The sequence below is a fragment of the Rhincodon typus genome, chromosome 29 (genome assembly GCF_021869965.1).
Source record: "Rhincodon typus isolate 14 chromosome 29, sRhiTyp1.1, whole genome shotgun sequence".
NCBI classification, from domain to species: domain Eukaryota; kingdom Metazoa; phylum Chordata; class Chondrichthyes; order Orectolobiformes; family Rhincodontidae; genus Rhincodon; species Rhincodon typus.
In genome coordinates, this window is record NC_063360.1 from 14,861,864 (window position 1) to 14,883,174 (window position 21,311).

Consider the following 21,311-nt stretch of genomic DNA (forward strand, 5'->3'; position numbering starts at 1 on the left):
TGCCATTTCCTGCAGCTAATTATTGAGATGATTAGAGCCAGTCTTCGGCATTAACCACAACAACTGCTTACCCTCAGCAGCAATTTCATTCTGCTGACAGGTTGAACTGGATTGTTAGTTACCTCGGCATCCACTTGGCTAAGTAGATTTTCTTATTTTGTAGCTTCTCCATCAAGACCGCCTGCAATCATTTACCTCGATATCATCACCCTCCTCACTCCCTATTCCATCTCAGTTTCACTTGAAATCCTCACCCATGTCATCAACACTATCAGGTTTAACCATTGAACCCCTTGGTCTACCGGATAGAAATTTTAGTTCATTCAAGAATCTTCTGCCTATTATTACAATTCCAGACCAGAGACCTTATTTTTTCCCTTCAGGTCGTGGATATAACCCGCATATTCTAAGATTCAATTTAGGAATAAATAATTATGTTTTAAAGTATATGCAATTAGAAATTCTGGTTACTTACTAAGTGATTAAAATCGCAAGGTTTTACCATGTTAAACAAACAGAAGAATTGTTGCTTTTCAAGAGTCAACAATGCACAGTGAACAGCCATTTCTGTCCATCTTATACTTTAACGAAAGAATTGACATGAGGCAAAAATGAATTAATACCAGACTATGATTGAAACACTACCAGCAAAATCAAGATGGCTACCACAAATGTCTCAGTACCCAAAGAGAGATCACTGATCTCTGTAAATCACAAAATAACTTTAAATCTTTGTCTTTCATAAAAGAGATTTCAGCTCCCTGCTTTTGAAGATCGAGCCTCTGATATCTTCAACAACAGCTCATAGTTGGCCTGGAGACTATCCCGTTCTCCTTTTTCTCTGCAAGTAGTTGTTAGGCAACAACTCTCAAAATCAGGATAACTCATGCACTGCTCACCACCCAGCTGCTCAGTCTCCTGTCTTGACACTGTGTCTCACTGCATTCACAAGGTTGCACCCCAACATCTAGTTACCAACACTATTTTTAGCTGCTTCTGCTCACTGGCCTTCCTTTGTCTCAGCTGCCAGCATCTGGAACACAGAATGTATTTCAGTAACAGTGTTCCACATGGGTTCTTTGAACCTCAATCTCCCCTAGCAGAACAAAGCTAGCAATCTTCTGAAGTCTCTTCCTCTCTGATTAACTTAGTGTCCTGTTAAATCTGACAATAGGGTAAACCCTCTTCTGACATAAGGTCTGCTGTATCAGCTTCGATATATTTTATTCCTTAAAGGTTCAAAACTCCAGTCAACCAAAGGTCACTGCTCCAGGTGCCAATCCACAAGGGTTCCACACCACAAAAAAGCATAGAAGTATAGACTCGCTCATATCATATCCATTTAAAAAACATTTGGATAGGTACATGGAAGGGAAGGGTTAGAGGGATATGGATCAAATGCGGGCAATTGGAACTAGTTGAGTGGGCACCATGGTCAGCACGGACCAGTTTGGGCTGAAGGGCCTGTTTCAGTGCTGTATTACTCTATGACTCACTGTGACACATTAACCCATCATCCCTGCATTCGCTTATCTTTATTCACTGTAGCCCTCCTGGCATGTCAAGTTAAAAATTTGTATCCTGGTATATAGTGTTCATTTGTAGGCACCTTACTTTAGGAAAGCTAGCAAGACTTTATAAAAGAGTGCAGAAGAGATTTACTAGAATGATCCCAGTGATGAGGAACTTTCAGTTATGCTGACGTTAGAGAAGTTAGGATTGCTGTCTGTATGGAACAGAGGAGGTTAAAAGAAAATTTGCTAAATCTATTTGAAATCATGTAGGTTTTTGTCTCGAATAAGTGCCAGAGCAGCTGATAATCAGAGGGCACACAGTGGCAAAAGAATCATAGGTGATGTGAAATATTTGATTGCACAACCAGTTAGAGTCAATTCAGTGGTTACATTCAAGAAGGAACTGGATAAATACACAAAGTGAAACTGAAATGCATGATCATGGATATGGACCAGAGAATGGAACCAGCTGGGCAGTTCTTTCAAAGAGCCAGCACCAGTACGACTACCAAGTGGCCTGTATCTGTGCTATAGATATTTTAAAACACTTGTTCAGATGGGTTATGACTGGAGCAAGTAGGACCTGAACCCAGGTCTCCAGGCTCAGAGGTAGGTAAACTATTGCTGCACCACAATAGCTTTCTTTCTGTGCTGTATCATTCTGTAATTTTATGGTTGAATCCCTTCATCGTCTCACCATTTGCTATAATCTCCTCCAACTGTACAACTCCACATCTCATTCCCTCCAGTTTCATATCCTTCTGATTCTAATCTCCTGTATGGCCTACTGACTGCTTCCACCATTAGCTTTAGACTGTGAAAATCATCCCCCAGCCATCACTGTTTTCTCCCTCCCTTCCCTCCTTTAAGATCCTTTTTAAAAACTTATTTACCACGCTTAAAAGCTCTTTTTTTTTTGATTCTGCATTCATTTTCTTTTGTTTAAGCTTCTGTAAAGCACTCTGCATAATTTTCCAATGTGATATAAATGCAAATTGGTGTTGCTGATATTCACCAGCTGGGCTCATTAATGAATATCTGTTGCTGGAGGTACACACAGAAAAGTAACCTATAAAAGCTGGAACCTTTTGGGGAGGGAAAAGAGAAACCTAGAGGGCAGGGTAGGGTAAGGAGCTCTAATCTGTCTCACCTTTGGCTCAGTTGGTCAGAAGGTGATGGATTTGAGGCCTATTCAGGACCTGAGTGTATAATCCATTGAAACATGTGAGAGATTTTTGCTGTGTCCACTGCACAAATTGAGATCTATCTGTCCCTTTGGATAGACATAAAAAATACTGTGATTCTATTGGTGGAGCAGCAAGAGATTGCTCCTTGAGTCTTGGCCAACATTTGTCCCTCAACAGACACTAGCTTCTTCATTAATCATCTCGTGCTGTTGTGGAATCGAGCCGTACCAGTGCTTATAAGAGAATGAAAGGCTTTGGGGCTTCACAAAGGCCTGGAAGAAGCTGTCTAACTGCTGTTTTGTCTGTCTGTTTTACAGCAAAGCTGCCACTGGCGAGTTGAAGCTGTTTGTACCGCGCTTCAACAGGACTTCATTGACAGATGTGCGAGAACTCAGCCCGTCCACAACACCATCCTGTGACATTGTGAGTATCACCAACGGCTAATAAATAGAATGTTTCACAGCCGATAAAGATTTACAGAGTTCACCCATAAACAGCAGCAATTCAGTAGCCGTGTTTTCCCCATATTACAATAATAGCCACATTCCATTGGCTGCAAAGCACTTTTGAAGACCTTGTGGTGCTGTTTCAATGAAATTCTTTCTTTCCGATTGCTGTCATCTAACTCTGTTTGTTTTTTAGCCTTTCAGTTTTGACTCTGTGGAGCCCTTAGATTTTGAGGTGCATATAGCCAATCAAATGGCAAGTTCCGAGCTGGGATCACTAGAGAATCTAGTGGATTTCCCCAAAGATGATATTGAGGTCACGTTATCACCTCGACTGTACCGGACTGTTAACCCTGCTGTGCCCGACGATTGGTAAGAAGAATGGTTCAGAATAAAATACAACGTGGAGTTATATAGATACTTCAGTTTTTATGATTTTTAATCATTTGATAAAAACAAATTTAGGATGGGTTAGGATGAGTACAAAAGTGTTTTTATCCTGTGCTGGTTGCAGGCTGGTATATACACATGTGGCTTCCTGTTGTAATGCACTGTTGTATGTATCAGTGTTTTGCTCTTGTAACACGTGGATAATATTTCTATGTAATCTTCAGCTGTATTTTTCTTTGAGATGTTGTTGTATGTGGCTGTCACTCACTTGTGTGCTGCACCTCTCCTTTGTACGCTTTGCATCACATGAGTACAGGCAGTAACCATTCCCATCAAGAGAGAGAATCTAACCATCACACCTTTATGTTCAATGCCATTACCATCATTAAATCCCCAACTATCAAACTCCTGGGAGTTCCCATTGACTAGACACTGAACTGGACCAATGATAAAAATTACTGTAGGTAAAAAAAAAGTGGGTCAGAGGATAAGAATTCTTTGGCAAATACCACACTTCCTGTCTCCCCAGTGTCTGTCTGCTAACTACAAGGCACAGGTCAGGAAAGTGACAGAATATTTTTTACTTGTCTGGATGAGTGCAGCTACAATAACACTCGACACCATCCAGAACAAAGCAGCCTGCTTGATATTCATCCCATTCACTACCGTTAACATTCACTCCTTCCGCCACTGACACATTGTAGCAAGTATGTGCTATCTACAATATGCACTTCAGTCACTCACAAAGCCTCTTCCAACAGCACCTTCCAGATTCACATCTTGACATTCTAGAAGGACAAGGGCAGCAGATGCATGGGAACATCACTGCCTTCAAATTCCCCACATCATCCTAAACCGAAACCATATTAACAGTCCTTCATTGTTGCTCAGTTAAAATCCTGGAAGGCCCTCCGTAACAGCTGTGTGTACCCACACTCCAAGGACTGCAGCATTTCAGGGAAAGCAGCTCACCACCACCTCCTCCAGGCCAATTAGGCCTAGCTAGTGACACCTATACCCATCAATTGCTGTGGGTTTGCAAACCACCTTCTCCCTTTGCTGAGCCCAGTTCGGTTGGACTGCTCTTGGCCCTGGCTGCAGTGTGCCCTGAAACGTTTTAATGGTAGCCAGTTCTGGACTCTCTTGTCTTTTTAGTTTAGATCTTCAGTGACACAAACTGTCAGTGTTTGTGACAAATGGAGAAAGTGAGAACTGTGGCTTTTTGGTTTCCATTTAGCCATTGGCCCAGTTTCCAAAGCAATGTGCCAAGTGCTGAACTTCTGTGTGTTGAATGAAAATAAAGGTTAGCAATGAGCACAATACCACTTCTATTCCCTGGCCTGTGGTGATTGTTTTCACCAATTCTCTGAATTGTTCCTTTAATTTTAATTTATAACAAAATATTTTCATCAACTTTAAAATGTTTTAGCAAATGCGCTAATTAATTGCCCATTAAATAGCCTTGCTAGACGCAATGAGGAGTTTACAAGAACGAGGGAATGTAATGGATGGCAGTTTCAGGAAGGTAAAAAAACAGCAGATACAGTCCGGTAGAAGGTTGACCACAAGGAATGGTAGGAGTGGTAGCCAGGGCAGTGCAGGAGTCTCCTGTGGCTATTCCTATTTCAAACAGGTATGCCGTTTTGGATATTGTACGGGGAGATGGCCTCTCAGGGAAGTTTAGCACTAACAGCCAGGTTTCTGGTACCATGACTGGCTCTACCTTAATGAGGGGTATGTCAGGTTCCAAGCAATCAATTATAATAGGGGCCTCTCTAGTCTGGGTCACAGGCACACGTTTCTGCTGCCATCAGTGAGAAATCAGGATGATGTGTTGCCTCCCTAGTGCTAGGATCAAGGATGTCTTGGAGAGGGTGCAGAATATTCTGAAAGGGGAGAGTGACAAGCAGGGGGTTGATGTGCAAGTTGATACCAATGACATAGGTAGGGAAAAGGATGAGGTTCTGCAGAGAGAATATGGGAACCTAGGCCGAAGGTTAAAAAGTAGGTCCTTGAGGGATTACTACTGGTGTCACATGCTGGTGAGAAAAGGAAAAGGAGGATAGAGCAGATGAATATGTGGCTGAAGAGTTGGTGCAGGGGGCAAACATTCACAGTTTTGGACCATTGGGATCTCTTCTGGGGTAGAAATGACCCGTATGAGAGGACTGGTTCCATCTGAATTGGAAGGCGACCAATATCCTTGCGAGAGACTTTAAACTAGTAAAAGGTAGGCGGAGGAATCAAAACAATAGTGAGGAAAGAAAAAAGGCAAAGGCTGGTACTATAGATAAGGTCAGCAAGTCTAATAGTCAAGGCAGGCAAGAGCAAGGCAGATAATGAGGTAAGGTTGATAAATTAAACTGCATTTAATTTAATGCAAGAGGCCTGACAGGTGAGGCAGATGAACTCAGGGCATGGTTGGGAACATGGGACTGGGATATCATGGTTATTACAGAAACGTGGCTCATGGATGGACAGGACTAGCAATTTAATGTTCCAGGGTATAAATGCTATAGGAAGAATAGAAAGGGAGGCAAGAGAGGAGGGGGAGTGGCGATTTTGATGAGGGATAACATTACAGCTGTACTTAGGGAGGATATTCCTGGGAGATGGTCCAGTGAAGTTATATGGATGGAACTGAGAAATAATAAAGGGATTATCACCTTATTGGGATTGTACTATACAACTCCCAATAGTTAGCGGGAAATTAAGAAACAAATAAATAAGGAGATCTCAGATATATGTAAGAATAATAGGGTAGTAATGGTAAGGGATTTTAACTTTTTAAACATAGGCTGGGACAGCCATAGTGTTAGAGGCTTGGATATGGAGGAATTTGTTAAGTGTGTGCAAGAAAACTTTCTGATCTGATATGTGGACGTACCTTCCAGAGAAGGAGCGAAACCCAATCTTTGGTTGGGAAATAAGGCAGGGCAAATGACTGAGGTATCAGTGGGGGAGCACTTTGGGGCTGGTGATCATAATTCTATTAGTTTTAAAATAGTTATGGAAAATGATAAACTGGACCTAATAGTTAAAGTTTTAAATTGGAGTAAGGCCAATTTTGATGGTATTAAACTGGAACTTTGAGAAGTTTATTGGGGGAGGTTATTTGCAGATAAAGCGACAGTTGGGAAGTGGGAGGCCTTCAAAAGTGAGATAATGAGAGACCAGAGGCAGAATGTTCATGTTAGGATAAAGAGCCAAGACTGGTAAGTATAGGGAATGCTGGATGACTAGAGAATATTGAGGCTCTGGTCAAGAAAAAGAAGGAGGCATATAGCAGGTTTAGAAAGCTGGGATTGAATGAATGCCTCAAGGAGTATAAGGGCAGTAGGAGTATACTTAAGACGGAAATCAGGAAGGCAAAATGGGACATGAGATAGCTTTGGCAAATAGAGTTAAAGAGAATCCAAAGAGATTCTGTAAGTACGTTTAAGGGCAAAACAGTAACTAGGGAGAGAATACAGCCACTTAGACAGACACGTTGATCTTTATGTGTGGAAACACAGGAGATGGGTGAGATATTAAACAAATATTTTGCATCAGTGTTTACTGTGGAGAAGAACATGGAAGCTAGAGAAGTTGGGGAAATAAATGGTGACGTCTTGAAAAGAGTCCATATTAGAGAAGAGGAGGTGCTGTAGGTGTAAAAATGCACAAAGTTAGATAAGTCCCTACGACCTGATCAAAGTATCCCAGAACTTTGTGGGAAGCTAGGGAGAGATTGCTGGGTCCCTTGCTGAGATATTTGTGTCATCAATAGCCATGAGTGAGGTGCTGAAAGACTGGGGGTTGGCTAATGTTGTGCCATTATTTAAGAAAGGCTGTTAGGAAAAGCCTGGGCACTACAGATTGGTGAACCTTATGTTGGTGGTGGGTAAGTTGTTGGAGAGGATTCTGAGGGACAGTATTTGTATGTGTTTGGAAAGGCAAGGACTGATTAGGGATAGTCATCGTGGCTTTGAGCATGGGAAATTGTATCTCACTAACTTGACTGAGTTTGTGAAGAGGTAACAAAGAAAATTGATGGAGTCAGAGACGTTGTCTATATGGACTTCAGCAAGGCATTCAACAAGGTTCCGCATGGTGGACTGGTTAGTAAGGTTAGACCACGTGGAATCCAGGGGGAACTAGCCAATTGGATATAAAATTGGCTTGAAAATAGGAGACAGAGGGTGGTGATTGAGGGTTGCTTTTCAGACTGTAGGTTTGTGACTAGCAGTATGCCACAAGGATCAGTGATGGGTCCACTGCTTTTTGTCATTTACTTAAATGATTTGAATGTGAATATTGGAGATATGGTTAGTACATTTGCACATGACATCAAAATAGGTAGTGTAGTGAACAGTGAGGATTATCTCAGAGTACAACGGGACCTCGTTCTGATGGGTACGTCCCGAGGAGTGGCTGATGGAGTTTAATTTAGGTGAAAGTGAGGCGTTGTATTTTGGTAAGGCACAGCAGAGCAGGATGTATAGAGTTAATGGTAGGGCCCTGGGAAGTGTTGTTAAACAAAGAGTACTGGGGTGCAGGTGCATAGTTAATTGAAAGTAGAGTTGCAGATAAACAGGGCGGTGAAAAAGGTGTTTGATATGCTTGCCTTCACTGGTCATAACATCGAGTATAGGAGCTGGGATGTCATATTGCGGCTGTACAGGACATTGGTGAGGCCCCTTTTAGGACACTGCATGCAATTCTGGTCACCCTTCTATGGGAAAACTGTTGCTAAACTTGAGAAGATGTGGAAAAGATTTACCAGGATGTTACCAGGACTGAAGGGTTTGAGCTATAGGGAGAGACTGAATAGGCTGGGGCTTTTTTCCCTGGAGTGTTGGAGGCTGAGCGGTGACCTTGTAGAGGTTTATAAAATTATGAGGGGCATGAGTAGGGTGAATAGCCAAGGTCTTTCTCCTCGGGTGGGGAGCCCAAAACTAGAGGGCATAGTTTAAAGGTGAGAGGGGAAAGATTTAAAAAAGACCCGAGGGGGTAACTTTTTCACTCAGAGAGTGGAGCATGTATGGAATGAGACACTCTTACCTCAGAAGCAGAAAGACTTGGGCTTAAGCCCCACTCTAGGATTTTGATACACAAGCTAAGTGGGACACAGTGCTGGGTGTGTGCCATATTGTTGAAGGTGTTGTTCTTCAGATAAAATGTTAACCTGAGTGCCCACCTCCCTGTTCATGTACAGAGGGTATAATGAGCATTGGCTGATTATTTGGATAGAAATGGTGTTCAGGGATATGGGGAAAAGGCAGGAGATTGAGATTGGCACTAGCAAACAGGAGCAGTGCAGGCACGATAGGCCAAATGGCCTCCTCCTGTGCTGTAACGAATCTGCGATTCTGAGATGTAGGAGAATCTATGTTAGAATAGGGAGCTTTCCCTGTTTTCTGGGCAGCATTCTTTCTTCAACTATTAACGGCAAAAACCAAAACTGGTCAGTTAAAAACTGAAAGAACTGTAAATCAGGAACACAAACAGAAATTGCTGGAAAAGCTCAGCAGGTCTGGCAGCATCTGTGAAGAAAAAAATCAGAGTTAACGTTTTGGGTCCGGAACTGAGGAAGGGTCACTGGACCCGAAACTTTAACTCTGATTTTTTTCTTCACAGATGCTGCCAGACCTGCTGAGTTTTTCCAGCAACTTCTGTTTTTGTAATTGGTCATTAATCTCATTATCATCTGCAAGAAATTGCTGTGGACAAGATGGCTGCCATTTTTGCCTTCAACAACTGTGCACAGTACTTCTTTTAATGCTGAAACATTTTGGTTGCCCTCAGGATATGCTATGTAAATAAGTGCATACTTTGTTTTTTTTCCTTCCCTTCCTGTTGTACCTTTTGACGGCAATAAGTAATCCTCTTCACGTTTGCCTTTACAGGAGTAACCTGACCCCACAGGTGAGATCATGTGTCAAGACTTACACCAAGAATTGGCTGACAGTTATGAGACGGTAAGTTAAATATCATCATCTCAACTAGTGCAGCCAAGGGTCAAGGTGAATGCACATCTTGTGGTTGCAGGGAAAGGTACTGATTGTAGTGGAGAAGTTGGTGGGGAATGTAGAGCTGACGAATGAATGTTCCCTGTGGAAAGCGGACAGGGAAGGGGAAGGAAATATCTTTTTGGTGTTGGGGTCTGATTGTAGGTGGCGGAAATGTCAGAGGATGGTGTGTTGGATTCAGAGGTTGGTGGGCTGATACGTGAGGACGAAGGGAATTCCATCCTTATTGTTGTTGGGGGGGAGGAGGGGTTTGAGAGCAGAAATGCGGGAAATGGAGGAGATGCGCTTGAGGGTAACCTTAATTATAGAGGAGGGGAAATGACAGTCCCTAAACTAGGAGGATAGCTGGGATGTCCTGGAGTGCAACAGCTCATCCTGGGAGCAGATGCGACAGAGGCAGAGGAGCTGGGAGCATGGGATAGCATTTTTACTGGAGGGTGGGTGAGAGGAGGTACAGTTGATGTAGCTGTGGGAGTCAGTGGGTTTGAAATGGATGTCAGTGGTGAGTCAGTTTATGGAGATGGAGACGAAGAGGTCCAGGAAGGGGAGGGAGGTGTTAGAAATGGCCCAGGTGAATTTGAGAGCAGTGTGGAAGGCGTTGGTAAAGTTGATGAACTGCTGGAGCTCCTCACGGGAGCATGAGGCAGCCCCGATGCAGTCATCAATACAACAGAGAAAGAGGTGAGGGATGGTGCCGGCGTAGTTGCAGAAGAGGGACTGTTCCATGAATCCTACAAAGAGGCAGGCATAGCTCGGGCCCATGTGGGTGCCTATAGCCACACCTTTGGTTTGTAGGAAGTGGGAGGAATCAAAGGAAAACTTGCTGAAGGTGAGAACCAGTTCTGCCAAGCGAATTAAGTGTTGGTGGAGGGGGACTGGTTGGCCATACGGGAGACGAAGAAGTAGAGGTCGTTTAGCCCCTCCATATGAGCGTACAGGTGTACAGGGATTGTATGTCCATGGTGAAGGTGAGGTGTTGGGGCCAGGGAATTGAAAGTTTTGGAAAAGGTGGAGGGCATGGGTTGTGTCACGAATGTAGGTAGGGAGTTCCTGGCCCAAAGGGGAAAGAATGGAGTCGAGGTAGGAGGAGATGAGTTCGGTGGGGCAGGAGCAGGCAGAGACAATGGGTTGACCAGGGAAGTCGGGTTTGTGGATTTTGTGTAGGACACAGAAACGGGCGGTGCGGGGTTGGGGAACAGTCAGGTGGGAGGCTGTGGATGGGAGATCTCCCGAAATTATGAGGTCTGGTAGAAGATGGCTTGGTGATCAGAGGTGGGGCCATGATCAAGGGGACAGTAGGAGGAGGTGTCAGAGAGTTAGTGTCTGGCCTCAGTGACGTAGAGGTCAGTTCACCATACTACCACCGCTCCCTGCCTTATCACTGGGTTCAATAGTGAGGTTGGGGTTGGAGCAAAGGGAGCCTTGGCAGTTTACAGTCCAATGGCCTCAATATTGACTTCACCAGCTTCAAAATCCCTCCATCCCCAGCCTTATCCCATGTCCAGCCCTCATCTTCCTCCTTACCTCCTAGACCCACCTTGTCCATCTTTCTACTCACCTATCTGCTCCACCCTTCCCTCTGACCAATCACAACAGCCATCTACCTGCAATCACCTATCATCATCCCACCTACCCTACCCCCAGCTCCACCCCCTCCCTCTATATATTTCTGGGTTCCTCTCCCCTTGCCCAGTCCCCTCTAAGGGTTCCACCCTGAAACGTTGACTTCCCTGCTCCTCGGATGCTGTCTGACCTGCTGTTCTTTTCCAGCTTCACATCTATTGACTCTGGCCCAGCATCTGCAGTCCTTACTGTCTCCAATAAATGAGAGGTCAGGTGGAGTTTAACTAACTCTGATTTGGAGGTAGTAGAGATGAGGAGATATAAAACCTTGTATGGATTTTAATCATATATGGTGATTAATATTTTAGTAAAATACTATGCAAAAAGTTATGAATAACAAGGGAAAGGGTAGTATAGTGATATGACAGGAGCTGTAGTGATAATAACATAACCTGCTTGTTTCAGGAATATCCACTGCACATTTATCATTTATTGTACGTGAGAACTGAGTTTTTGGCATAGTATTTGTTGTTATTGATTCAAGGAATGTGGGCATTGCTGGCAAGGCTGGCTATTTTCCTTCTTGCTCTTGAGAAGCTGATGGTGAGCTGTCTCCATGAACATCTGCAGTCCCTCATTTTCAATTACTGGGTTTCTTCTACAGTACTGTTCGGGAGGTAGTTTCAGGCTGTTAGCTGGGTGACAGTGAAGGGGCAGTGTTGCGATGAATGTTTGAGGTGGTGTAGGGATACCGATCACGTAGGCAGCTGAGTTCAGTATAATCCATGTTCTTGATTTCTCTCTCTCACACTCTCTCTCTCTCTCTCTCTCTCTCTCCACCAGGTATCAGAAGTGCAGCATTGGGAGTCGGAGGAAAGGACTGAACCTTCCTCAACAGGTGTTTGAGTGTGATGAAAGCTTCAGTACAGAGAAGCCAAATCTCCACGTATGCTGGCATGTGAGTGTCCTCCTTGTGTAGCAAGAGAACCAAGTACCAAGAAATATTGCATAGTAAAATACTCCTCCAGAAAACACTCCCAGCGTGAACAACTGAGAGCTGTAAACAACAGCTACAACATTTTATTTGGAGGGTGGTGTCGTGCGAATTATAGCAGGATTTATGGCAATGATGGCAGGGTGGGGAGGGCAGGCTTTAATAAATCAGCGGGCTGGGGGAGCAATGTGCATTTATGCAAGTTGTATAGTGTGGTACCTTCGCAGAATTCTCTGTGCAATGACTGGATTTTGTGGTGGAAATTGTTGCACACTTTGATATAATTTGCTTTTTGATGGTAGCTTTGTTCTGTGATCAAGAAGCTTCATGATCAGTCACACTTCTGACAATTGCCACACAAATGTTTCTTTTCACTCCTGTTGTGTTTTTGGGACTTGTATTTCACTGGTTTGTTTCGAATGCATCTTTGAGCTTTGCAATCAAGTCTGTGAATGAACAGAGCTCCAAAGGGTTATTTTGCTGCCGTCGTGGTGTCCCCATCTTTGAGCCAGGAGACCTGAAGTCAAGTCCCACCTGCTCCAGAAGTCATAGAATGATATAATCCCTACAGAGTGGAAGCAGGTCATTCAGCCCATCGAGTCCACACTGACTGTCTGAATAGCATCCTACCCAGACCCGCTCCTCCTACCCTATCCCTGTAAACCTGCATTTCCCATGACTAATCCACTTAGCCTGCACACCCTGGACACTATGAGCAATTTTTAGCATGACCAATCTACCTAATCTGCACATAGAGTCATACAGCACAGAAACAGACCCTTCAGTCCAACCAGTCCATGCCGAACATAATCCCAAACAAAACCAGTCCCACCTGCCTGCTCCTGGCCCATATCCCTCCAAACCTTTCCTACTCATGTACCTATCCAAATGGCTTTTAAACGATGTGATTGTACCCACATCCACCACTTCCTCAGGACGTTCATTCCAGATGCGAACCACCCTCTGTGTAAAAAAAATTTGCCTCTTATGTCTTTTTTAAACCTTTGTCCTCTCACCTTAAAAATGTGCCTCCTAGTCTTGAAATCCACCATCCTAGGGAAAAGACAACTATCTTTGGACTGTGGGAGGAAACTGGAGCACCTGAAGGAAATCCACGCAGTCACAGGGAGAATATGCAAACTCCACACAGTCACCCGAGGGTGGAATCGAACCAAGTCCCTGGCACTGTGAGGCAGCAGTGTTAACCGCTGAGCCACCATGCTGTGTTAAACTGGACAAACAATCAGGACCTGTTGGAGATTTGACCCCAGGATCTCTCGCGTATCGCATAATTGCCAATATACAATCCTCTAAGTGAGAATCATGTCCCTAGACCAATGAGCAAGTGTTGGTGTGTAATAACATTTCTGAACAGGTTGATTAGAAAATATCTGTACAGAGCTGTGCTGCCACCCAGGTATCAGGAGCATCAGATTGAGGCTGTAGAACTCTTAGCTGTGTGATTGTGACTGGACTCTGAACAATTATTTAGGTTAACACTGTACAAGAAGTGTTTGGCTTGATGGAAAGAGATAATGTGTTAAATTGAGGAATTGCCTGCCTACTCCAGGTGTAAATAGCTCCATGTTTGGAAGATTAGGGGGATGTAGAATGAATGAAAACAGTAAGCACCATAACCAGCAGCATCTCTCACACAGACAGCAGCTTTAAAACTGGATGAATTGCTCAGCCATTTTTTTGGTGTTGTGGGATTGACCACATGAAAAATAACTGCTGATTATACTTCTAAGGCAAGCAGTGCACTTCAAGGCAATTCATTGTATGTGGAATACTTTGAGATGTTTGAGTGATGGGATAAAGTAGCCTACACTAAAGTTCAAGGCAACCAAAAGCCATGTTTATTGAGATTAGTTTCTGCTGCAGAGCAGGAGAGAGAACAAAAGCAGGTTATTGATTAAATGATGCATTTATTTATACGCCCAATGGGCAGTATCAGCTCCTTTTAAGGTTCCTGACTGCACTTTTGATTTCTGTTCACGGCCACAGATTTGAACAGAACCCAGGACACAGGTGAGAAGTCAGCACAGTATTGTTAAACCAGCAAGAATGGGGGGAAAGTGTTTGAGCTAAGCCACTGTGGTGTTGATGCCTAGATTTTCTATTTCAGATGTGACGTTAAACTGAGGTGAAGTATAAAATAAAATCCCGGGACATTATTTTGAAGACCAGGGTAGTTCGCCCCAGTGCCCTGGCCAATACTGATGCCTCAACCATCATTCCTAAGACAGATATCTGGCCATTATTGCATTATTATGAGGGGAAACCTTGCTTTCCGTAAGTTTGGCTGGAGTATTTCCTACATAAGAACAGTGACTACACTTAAAGAGCATCTCCTTGACTATAGAATGCTCTGAGGTTGTGAAAGTTTCTATATAAATGCACATACTTTCTCTTTGCAGAATTCTATTGCAGTGCAGGCAGATGAGCTAGAGACTGAGGCTCCAGAACTCTTTATTCAGAACCTGCTGCAGCCCATGGATCAGGAGGAGGTTGATCGGAAGAACGAGACCATGCGTAAATCTGGCAGGCTGCTAGATCTGTTTATGCTCTTCCCTGCATCTGATGAAGTGAGTCCACTTAGAATCATACAATTGTACAGCACAGAAACAGACCCTTCGATCCAATTCGCCCACACTGACCAGATATCCCAAATTAACCTAGTACCATTTACCAGCATTTGGCCCATATCCCTCTAAACCCTTCCTATTCATATACCCACCCAGATGCCTTTTGAATGTTGTAATTGTACCAGCCTCCACCACTTCATCTGGCAGCTCATTCCATATGCCCAGCACCCTCTGCGTGAAAAAGTTGCCTCTTTGGTCCCTTTTAAATCTTTCCCCTCTCACCTTAAACCTATGCCCTCTAGTTTGGGACTCCCCTACCCTGAGAAAAAGACTGGCTATTTACCCTATCCATGCCCCTCATGATTTTATAAACCTCTGTAAGGATCCACCCTCAGCCTCTGATGCTCCAGGGAAAATAGCCCCAGCCTTTTCAGCCTCTCCCTATAGCTCAAACCCTCCAACCTTGGCAACATCCTTGTAAATCTTTTCTGTACCCTTTCAAGTTTCACAACATCCTTCTTATAGCAGGGAGACCAGAATTGAATGCAGTGGGGTGGGTGTGTACTGAGAGAAACCAAATCGTATACAGGATCCATCGCAACAGTGATCCGCTGATCATCACTAGTTCATTTATGTAGATACATGTGAAAAAGGGGCTGTGAGGAAGGAGGTGCACATGGAGGCTTCATTCCCAAGAACACAACACAAGAGTCAGGAACAGGGTTAGGCCTGTTTGACCACTCGGGCATGGCTGTCTGTTCAATAAGATCATGGCTGTAGCATCAACTGTCTGCTCCCCAGCGCCACTGCTGGCTCAATTACCCTCAACTCCCTTTGTGGTCAAAAATCTATCCACTCCAGCCCCAAACATATTCAATGAAATGCACTGTCCTCTCACCAAGAATATTCTATAGATTACTTATCATCTAATAAAACACTCATCTCTGTCTTAAACAGGATGCTCCTAATTATTAAATTGTGTTCTTATAGGTCTATTCTCTCCTTTAAGCTGAAACACCCTCTGAGCATCCGTCCTGTCAAGCCCTCTCAGCATCCTGTATGTTTCAATAAGATCACCTCTCCATCTTCTAAACTCCAATGGGCCCAAACCATGCAACCACCTCATTTTGAGAACATGCTATTTATGAGGTGCACAGTTAGCACCTGGGAAGACAAAATACGGAATTGTTTCCATCAGAGCCCAAATATTACCTTTTCAGTTACTCATCCAACCGGCCTATCACTCCTGCTTAGATTTCCTCTCCCTCTTCCTCTTCCCGTACTGATTAAGTTACTGCAGTGATTGAAACGAGGTCTGCCAGGTGGACCTTATAGTGTATGAGTTCCCTGATTGGGGCTGTTAACCGGGTCCAATCAGGGAGTCTTGGCTGACAGATATTAACAGGAGTATCAGGAATTCTGTTCACGCTAGGAGCTGGCTCTGAGCTAACTGGGTCAGCATCAAGTACTATGCACGTGTAAGTAAAGGGTGACTTGGTGACAGGATACTGGCCTTTGTGGACTTATTTCAGTTCCCTTCTATTTTGTAAGTTTTTTTTTCTGGTTATTTTTGCCTCCTCACAGGACGAAGCTGTGTGCCATCGAGCCATTCCCCCATCACCATGCGAACAATTCGAGCAGAGATTGCAAATTAATTTTCTAGAGTTCAAGTGAGTCACCTTTATTCAAGCTTTCAAAGATAACTCACCAAAATCTGGGGAGGTCTGCCTGTTAACCCAACCCTCACACAAGAGACTGTTCTCTAACCCAACCCTCACCTACAGGGCTACCCTGTAACCCTGGCCTCACTTGAGGTGTTGCCCTGTAACCCCAGTCTCACTCAAGGGCCTGCCCTGTAACCCAACCTTCACTCGAGGGGCTGCCCTCCTGTCCAGTTCAAAGTATGTTAGAAACACCGAGACATTTTCTTTGATTTGGTAGCACTACTGGTTTTGGTAAGTGGTCCACCTATCCGTTATGATCAGGACGTTACCATTCCCTGCCGAAGTTAGCATGAGCTGGGAGTCAGAACAATGAACCCTGTTGTGGGATCTGGATATTGTACTCTGTCCAGGTCTTCCTGCAGCTCTCTGGATAGCAGAGTGATACATGTGAGGTACAACCTCTCTGCTCCAATGATGCTGCTTGGCCTGCTGTGTTCATTCTGCCCTGCACCTTGTTGTCTCTGTAAACCATAAAGCTCACTTATGTAGAATGTTAGTGGGAGAGTAGACACTTTTTAACAAGATATTTTTCGATCTATTTGTAAACTGCAAGATTAACCCTCTTCCATACAATATATATTTCATCACTCAAAGAAAATAATTACATTGCTGTGCCGGATTGAGCTGTTTCATTTTAAGGTGTTACATTTATGATTGTGCAAGTGTTTTGGTGGAAATTTTAACTGTCACACTCTATTTGAGAGAACACCAAATCTGCTGGCCCTTACCTCTATTCTCCTGCAGTTCCTGTCTTGCCCATGTATTGGATGCCATCACTCTGTCGTCCTGCTCAAAACATAGCTCTGAGCTTCCTTCTTTTAAAACGATAATAAAGATGAAACAAATAAAGTAACTTTTCAGAGAAGGATTTTAGATCAATTTTTAGCAGGATGGATGCTGTTAAGTTAAATTTGCTTTGTAAGACGTTGAAAAGCGCAGTTTGTGTGAAATAGGGATGAAATTCTGGCAGAGAATCCACAGTGTGGTGTTTTGTTCAGAAAACTTTGGTTTAAGACAAGGCAGTGTAAGAGATTGGCAGGTAATATATTGCAGAGTCTGAGGTTGTTGGCTTTGATTCCTGTCCAGCTGAGCAACCAGTCTGAAAGATGATGGTGTGAAAGACCAACAGAGAGAATAAAAAGTCCTTAACTTTAGTGCCAAAAATCTTCAAAAATGAGCTAATTAAGATTGTGACACCAGCTCACAAAAGGGGCAATGTAGCACATTTCCTTGTTTTCTATATTACAGAAACCATTATAAAATAAGGTGGAATTCTCTCTAAATGTTTTCTGTTTAATATTTGATTATATATTCCACTCACCTTTCAAAAAATAGATGCAGCACCATTTACTAGTTTCAGTGGAGTACGCTCATCAGTTTTTTCTTAGTAAATTAAATATTTTTAATACATTAAAATGTTTGAAACATTCCTACGCTGACCAGTGTATTACACATGAAGAATATTCTCAAATCGCTGCAATAGACAGAAATTATTATTTCAAACTGGGGTTTTGTTGGTGGGGCTGTCTGCAGATTAAACTGTTTTTAATCCAACTTTTAAAAAATAATGGAAGTTTGATTTAGATGGCAATGCAATTCACAATTAAAATATCATGGTCATATGCTGCAGCCAAATTCATCTGGATTGTTCTTCTGATGAAACAAGTGGAAACTAGCAACCACACTACTGTTGGCACTCCAGGTTCTGAAATCTAACAGTTGAGTGGACCAACTTTCCCTGCACTGACATTCCTTTTTATAACTATTTTAAAAAGCATTCCTCAGGAAATTCCCATATGTTCTGCCTCCATAATCTGATTCTCTGTCTTGTCAATTTGCAGCAAGCAATAAGCAAAGTCCTCAGAATACCTCACCGCAATAACATTTGGTTTTTTTTCTTGACAGGTTTGAAATTGAAATCGAGCCACTCTTTTTGATTTTGGCTTTGTATGATTTAAAAGAGAGGAGAAAGGTGATTATCAATGACACTTGGTGTGCCTAGAGCTGCTGGAAGGTTGTAAGTTATTCCCGTAGTTTTCCAGCATTAGGCTTGAGCCAAAAATCCTGACACATCTGCTGCTTTGGTTTATACACCAGCATGTTTGACATCTTTTAAGATGGAAACTGAAAAAATGTTTGTCTCTGATGGATTATTTTTTGCTGTTAACAGCATACAGTGAATTAACGTTATTTACTGCTGACAGGCTCTGCATGCAATACCATTTCCGTCTGATAAGATGTAATATTATTTAATGGGTATTAAAGAAATATATGTGACTGTTTCTGTGGGGAGAATGGAATGTGTGGTTGGTGGTCTGTTTATCGTGGAGAGTTTGTTCAGCAGTCTGTTATTTTGGAGATTTCAAAGAGATTAATTAACTTCCTTATTACAGTAAATCTATTGTACATGTGGAGTACTATTTCTTTAGAACAACAATTTGCATGTATATGGTACCTTCTTCTATGTAATCAAACAAAGACAGATATTGGGCTAAAGAAGATGATATTATGAAAAGTTTGAGAGGGGTGGACGGGCAGAAGCTTAAAGATATAATTCCAGTTTTTAGGGAACTGATAGCCGCATGGATTGAGTGAACTTGTCTGATTGTTTTTTATAGTTTGAGCCTCTGTCTGCTTGAGTAAATTTTCTTCCACCTACCAAAGATGGGGAATCATGTGTCAACAACACTGGACATATCTAGTAAACTGGTGTATAATGACAATGCGTTCTCTATTCAATCCTCAGATCTCACTAGATTTACTCAGGTATTGGGAAGGTAACTGTAGATCACAGAGCAAATGGATATGCTTATGAGATCACCTGGTAACACTGAAAATAAGTTAGCAACAAGTATATAAGTGGAAAGAACAAATAACCAAGTATGTTTGAGAGTATTAAGCTTTCTTTGATTAGGGAATGTAGGCTGAATTCAAGTTGAGAAATATGGTTATTTCTCTGCTGGTAACTTCTTGTTAATGTTTGTGTCCATTGATGTGTCCATTACAGAGTCCCTGTATTTCATTTGCTACTGTCCAGTTAGAGTCGGCCTGGGGCAGACATTCCTGGGAGAGCTGGGATAAGTGTTGGTGTACCCTGATTTTCCAAAGCCTCTGTTCATATCCAAAGACATGGCATCATTTGATGGATTAAAAGCAATTAAAGAACCTAGTGTCCACTTGTGTCTGCATGATTTTAAGTTCCATGCCACTAAGTATTTTGTTCCTTTTCTCCAGATTTCAGAAAATTTCTACTTGGATATGAACTCGGAAGAATTTCGAGACATTTCTCAGTCACAAGCACAGTCCTTGTGCTATTTCAGAAAGGCCATCTTCTCAATTACCCAGCCTTCTTCTGAAATTTACTTGGTCATTAAGGTATGGTCTGCCCTAGAAATCTGCTAGATTCCTGGGCAACAACACAACCATAAAACGTTTAATTGCTAGCTTTGGTGTAAATATGTAACGTTATTGTGTATCACAAGGTAATAGTGAAATGTGAAGATCATTTGGACCAGTGTAATTAATCTTAAAGAAAATCCATTCATTATTGCCTCATCTGCAATCAGGGAGTCCATTCTATATGCTGATCACAAATCTGGGAAAAATGTGCATCTTCACATCAGTCCTACAATTGAATTTTACTGGTTTGTTCTTGCATCCCTTGTCCTACTCTCAGACTTGCATATGGAAGAAGTAAGTGTTCAAGAAAGTCAAAAGAGAGAAATTTATAAAGTCCCTTAAAAACTTCAGGAAATCTCAATCCCTTTATAACCAATGAAATATTCTTAAATTGTATTCATTTTATCATGTAGCAAATGAGTAGCCAATTTGTTGACAGTGAGTTTCCATGAACATCAATGTGATAAGTAGCCAGTAGATCCTTTTCAGTGATGCTCAACTTTGAACAATGCAATGGGATCTTTGCACAGGAGGCTGATGGCATCAGTGTCTCATCTGAAGAAAGGATCTTTACAGCCGTGTATTTCTCGGTATGATTGTACAGCTATCTGAAAAGTGCAATTTTTTTTTCCCCAGTCTTTTTTTTCCCAGACCACAAAAAGCTAGGAAACATCTTTGGCACTTCTCTCCACTGCCTGTAAGTTATGAAGGTCTCAGTGACTGGAACTGAACTGACTGTTCAGTTTGACCAAGACTTCCTCTGACTTATATTTGACCCCATAGTTCAACATCCATCTGACACTGATTGCTGAACTGCATTAATTTGGCATGCTAAGCATCAAGTCTACTTGGGAATCATAGTTATCTTTCAATTTCTATTGCTTCAACACCAACACCATTCAACAAGTGTGTCTTTTATTAACTTTCTTTCTTTCCTGTGTCTGATTGATTATATTTATTGGTTTTAAATTACATCTCTAATTTTGCCAGGAACAAAAACAAAGTTGTTGGAAAGGCTCAGCAGGTCTGGCAGCATCTGTGGAGAAGAAAATAGAGTTAACGTTTCGGGTCTGGTGACCCTTCCTCAAAACTCCTCCTCTAACTTTGCCACTTGCATACTTTCTGATCTATCTTGTCAGCTGCTGCCTCCTCCTGTTTGGTATCATAGATAAATTTGCATTGCATTTCTAAATATGTTACTGATGTAAATGAGAGACAGTATTGTTTCCAAGACTCATTATTGCTTTCCACTCATTATTGCCAATGCTGACTTAATTCCTCCAACAAATATCCACTGCTATCTAAAATTCAGACATTTTATCTATTCCAAATATTTACTCTGAATATCCACAGCTTTGAGATTATTCAAGAACAACATGCAGAGAAATGAGCAGAGAACAAGCTGTTTGCAGATCATTGCTGTAATATGAGATAGTAGGAGCTGCAGATGCTGGAGAATCTGAGATAACAAGGTGTAGAGCTGGATGAACACAGC

At 42.5% G+C, this 21,311-nt stretch overlaps 1 protein-coding gene across 1 annotated transcript in view; it reads left to right on the top strand.

Moving 5' to 3' along the window:
- LOC109933116 (dedicator of cytokinesis protein 7-like) overlaps positions 1-21,311 on the top strand; it is a 185,117-nt gene that overhangs the window by 16,274 nt on the left and 147,532 nt on the right. Inside the window, exons 2-9 of the mRNA XM_048613977.1 lie at positions 3,019-3,124; positions 3,344-3,519; positions 9,426-9,497; positions 11,955-12,069; positions 14,526-14,693; positions 16,278-16,363; positions 18,323-18,389; positions 19,652-19,792. Coding sequence (XP_048469934.1) covers positions 3,019-3,124; positions 3,344-3,519; positions 9,426-9,497; positions 11,955-12,069; positions 14,526-14,693; positions 16,278-16,363; positions 18,323-18,389; positions 19,652-19,792 — 931 coding nt within the window. The remainder of the gene's footprint in view (positions 1-3,018; positions 3,125-3,343; positions 3,520-9,425; positions 9,498-11,954; positions 12,070-14,525; positions 14,694-16,277; positions 16,364-18,322; positions 18,390-19,651; positions 19,793-21,311) is intronic.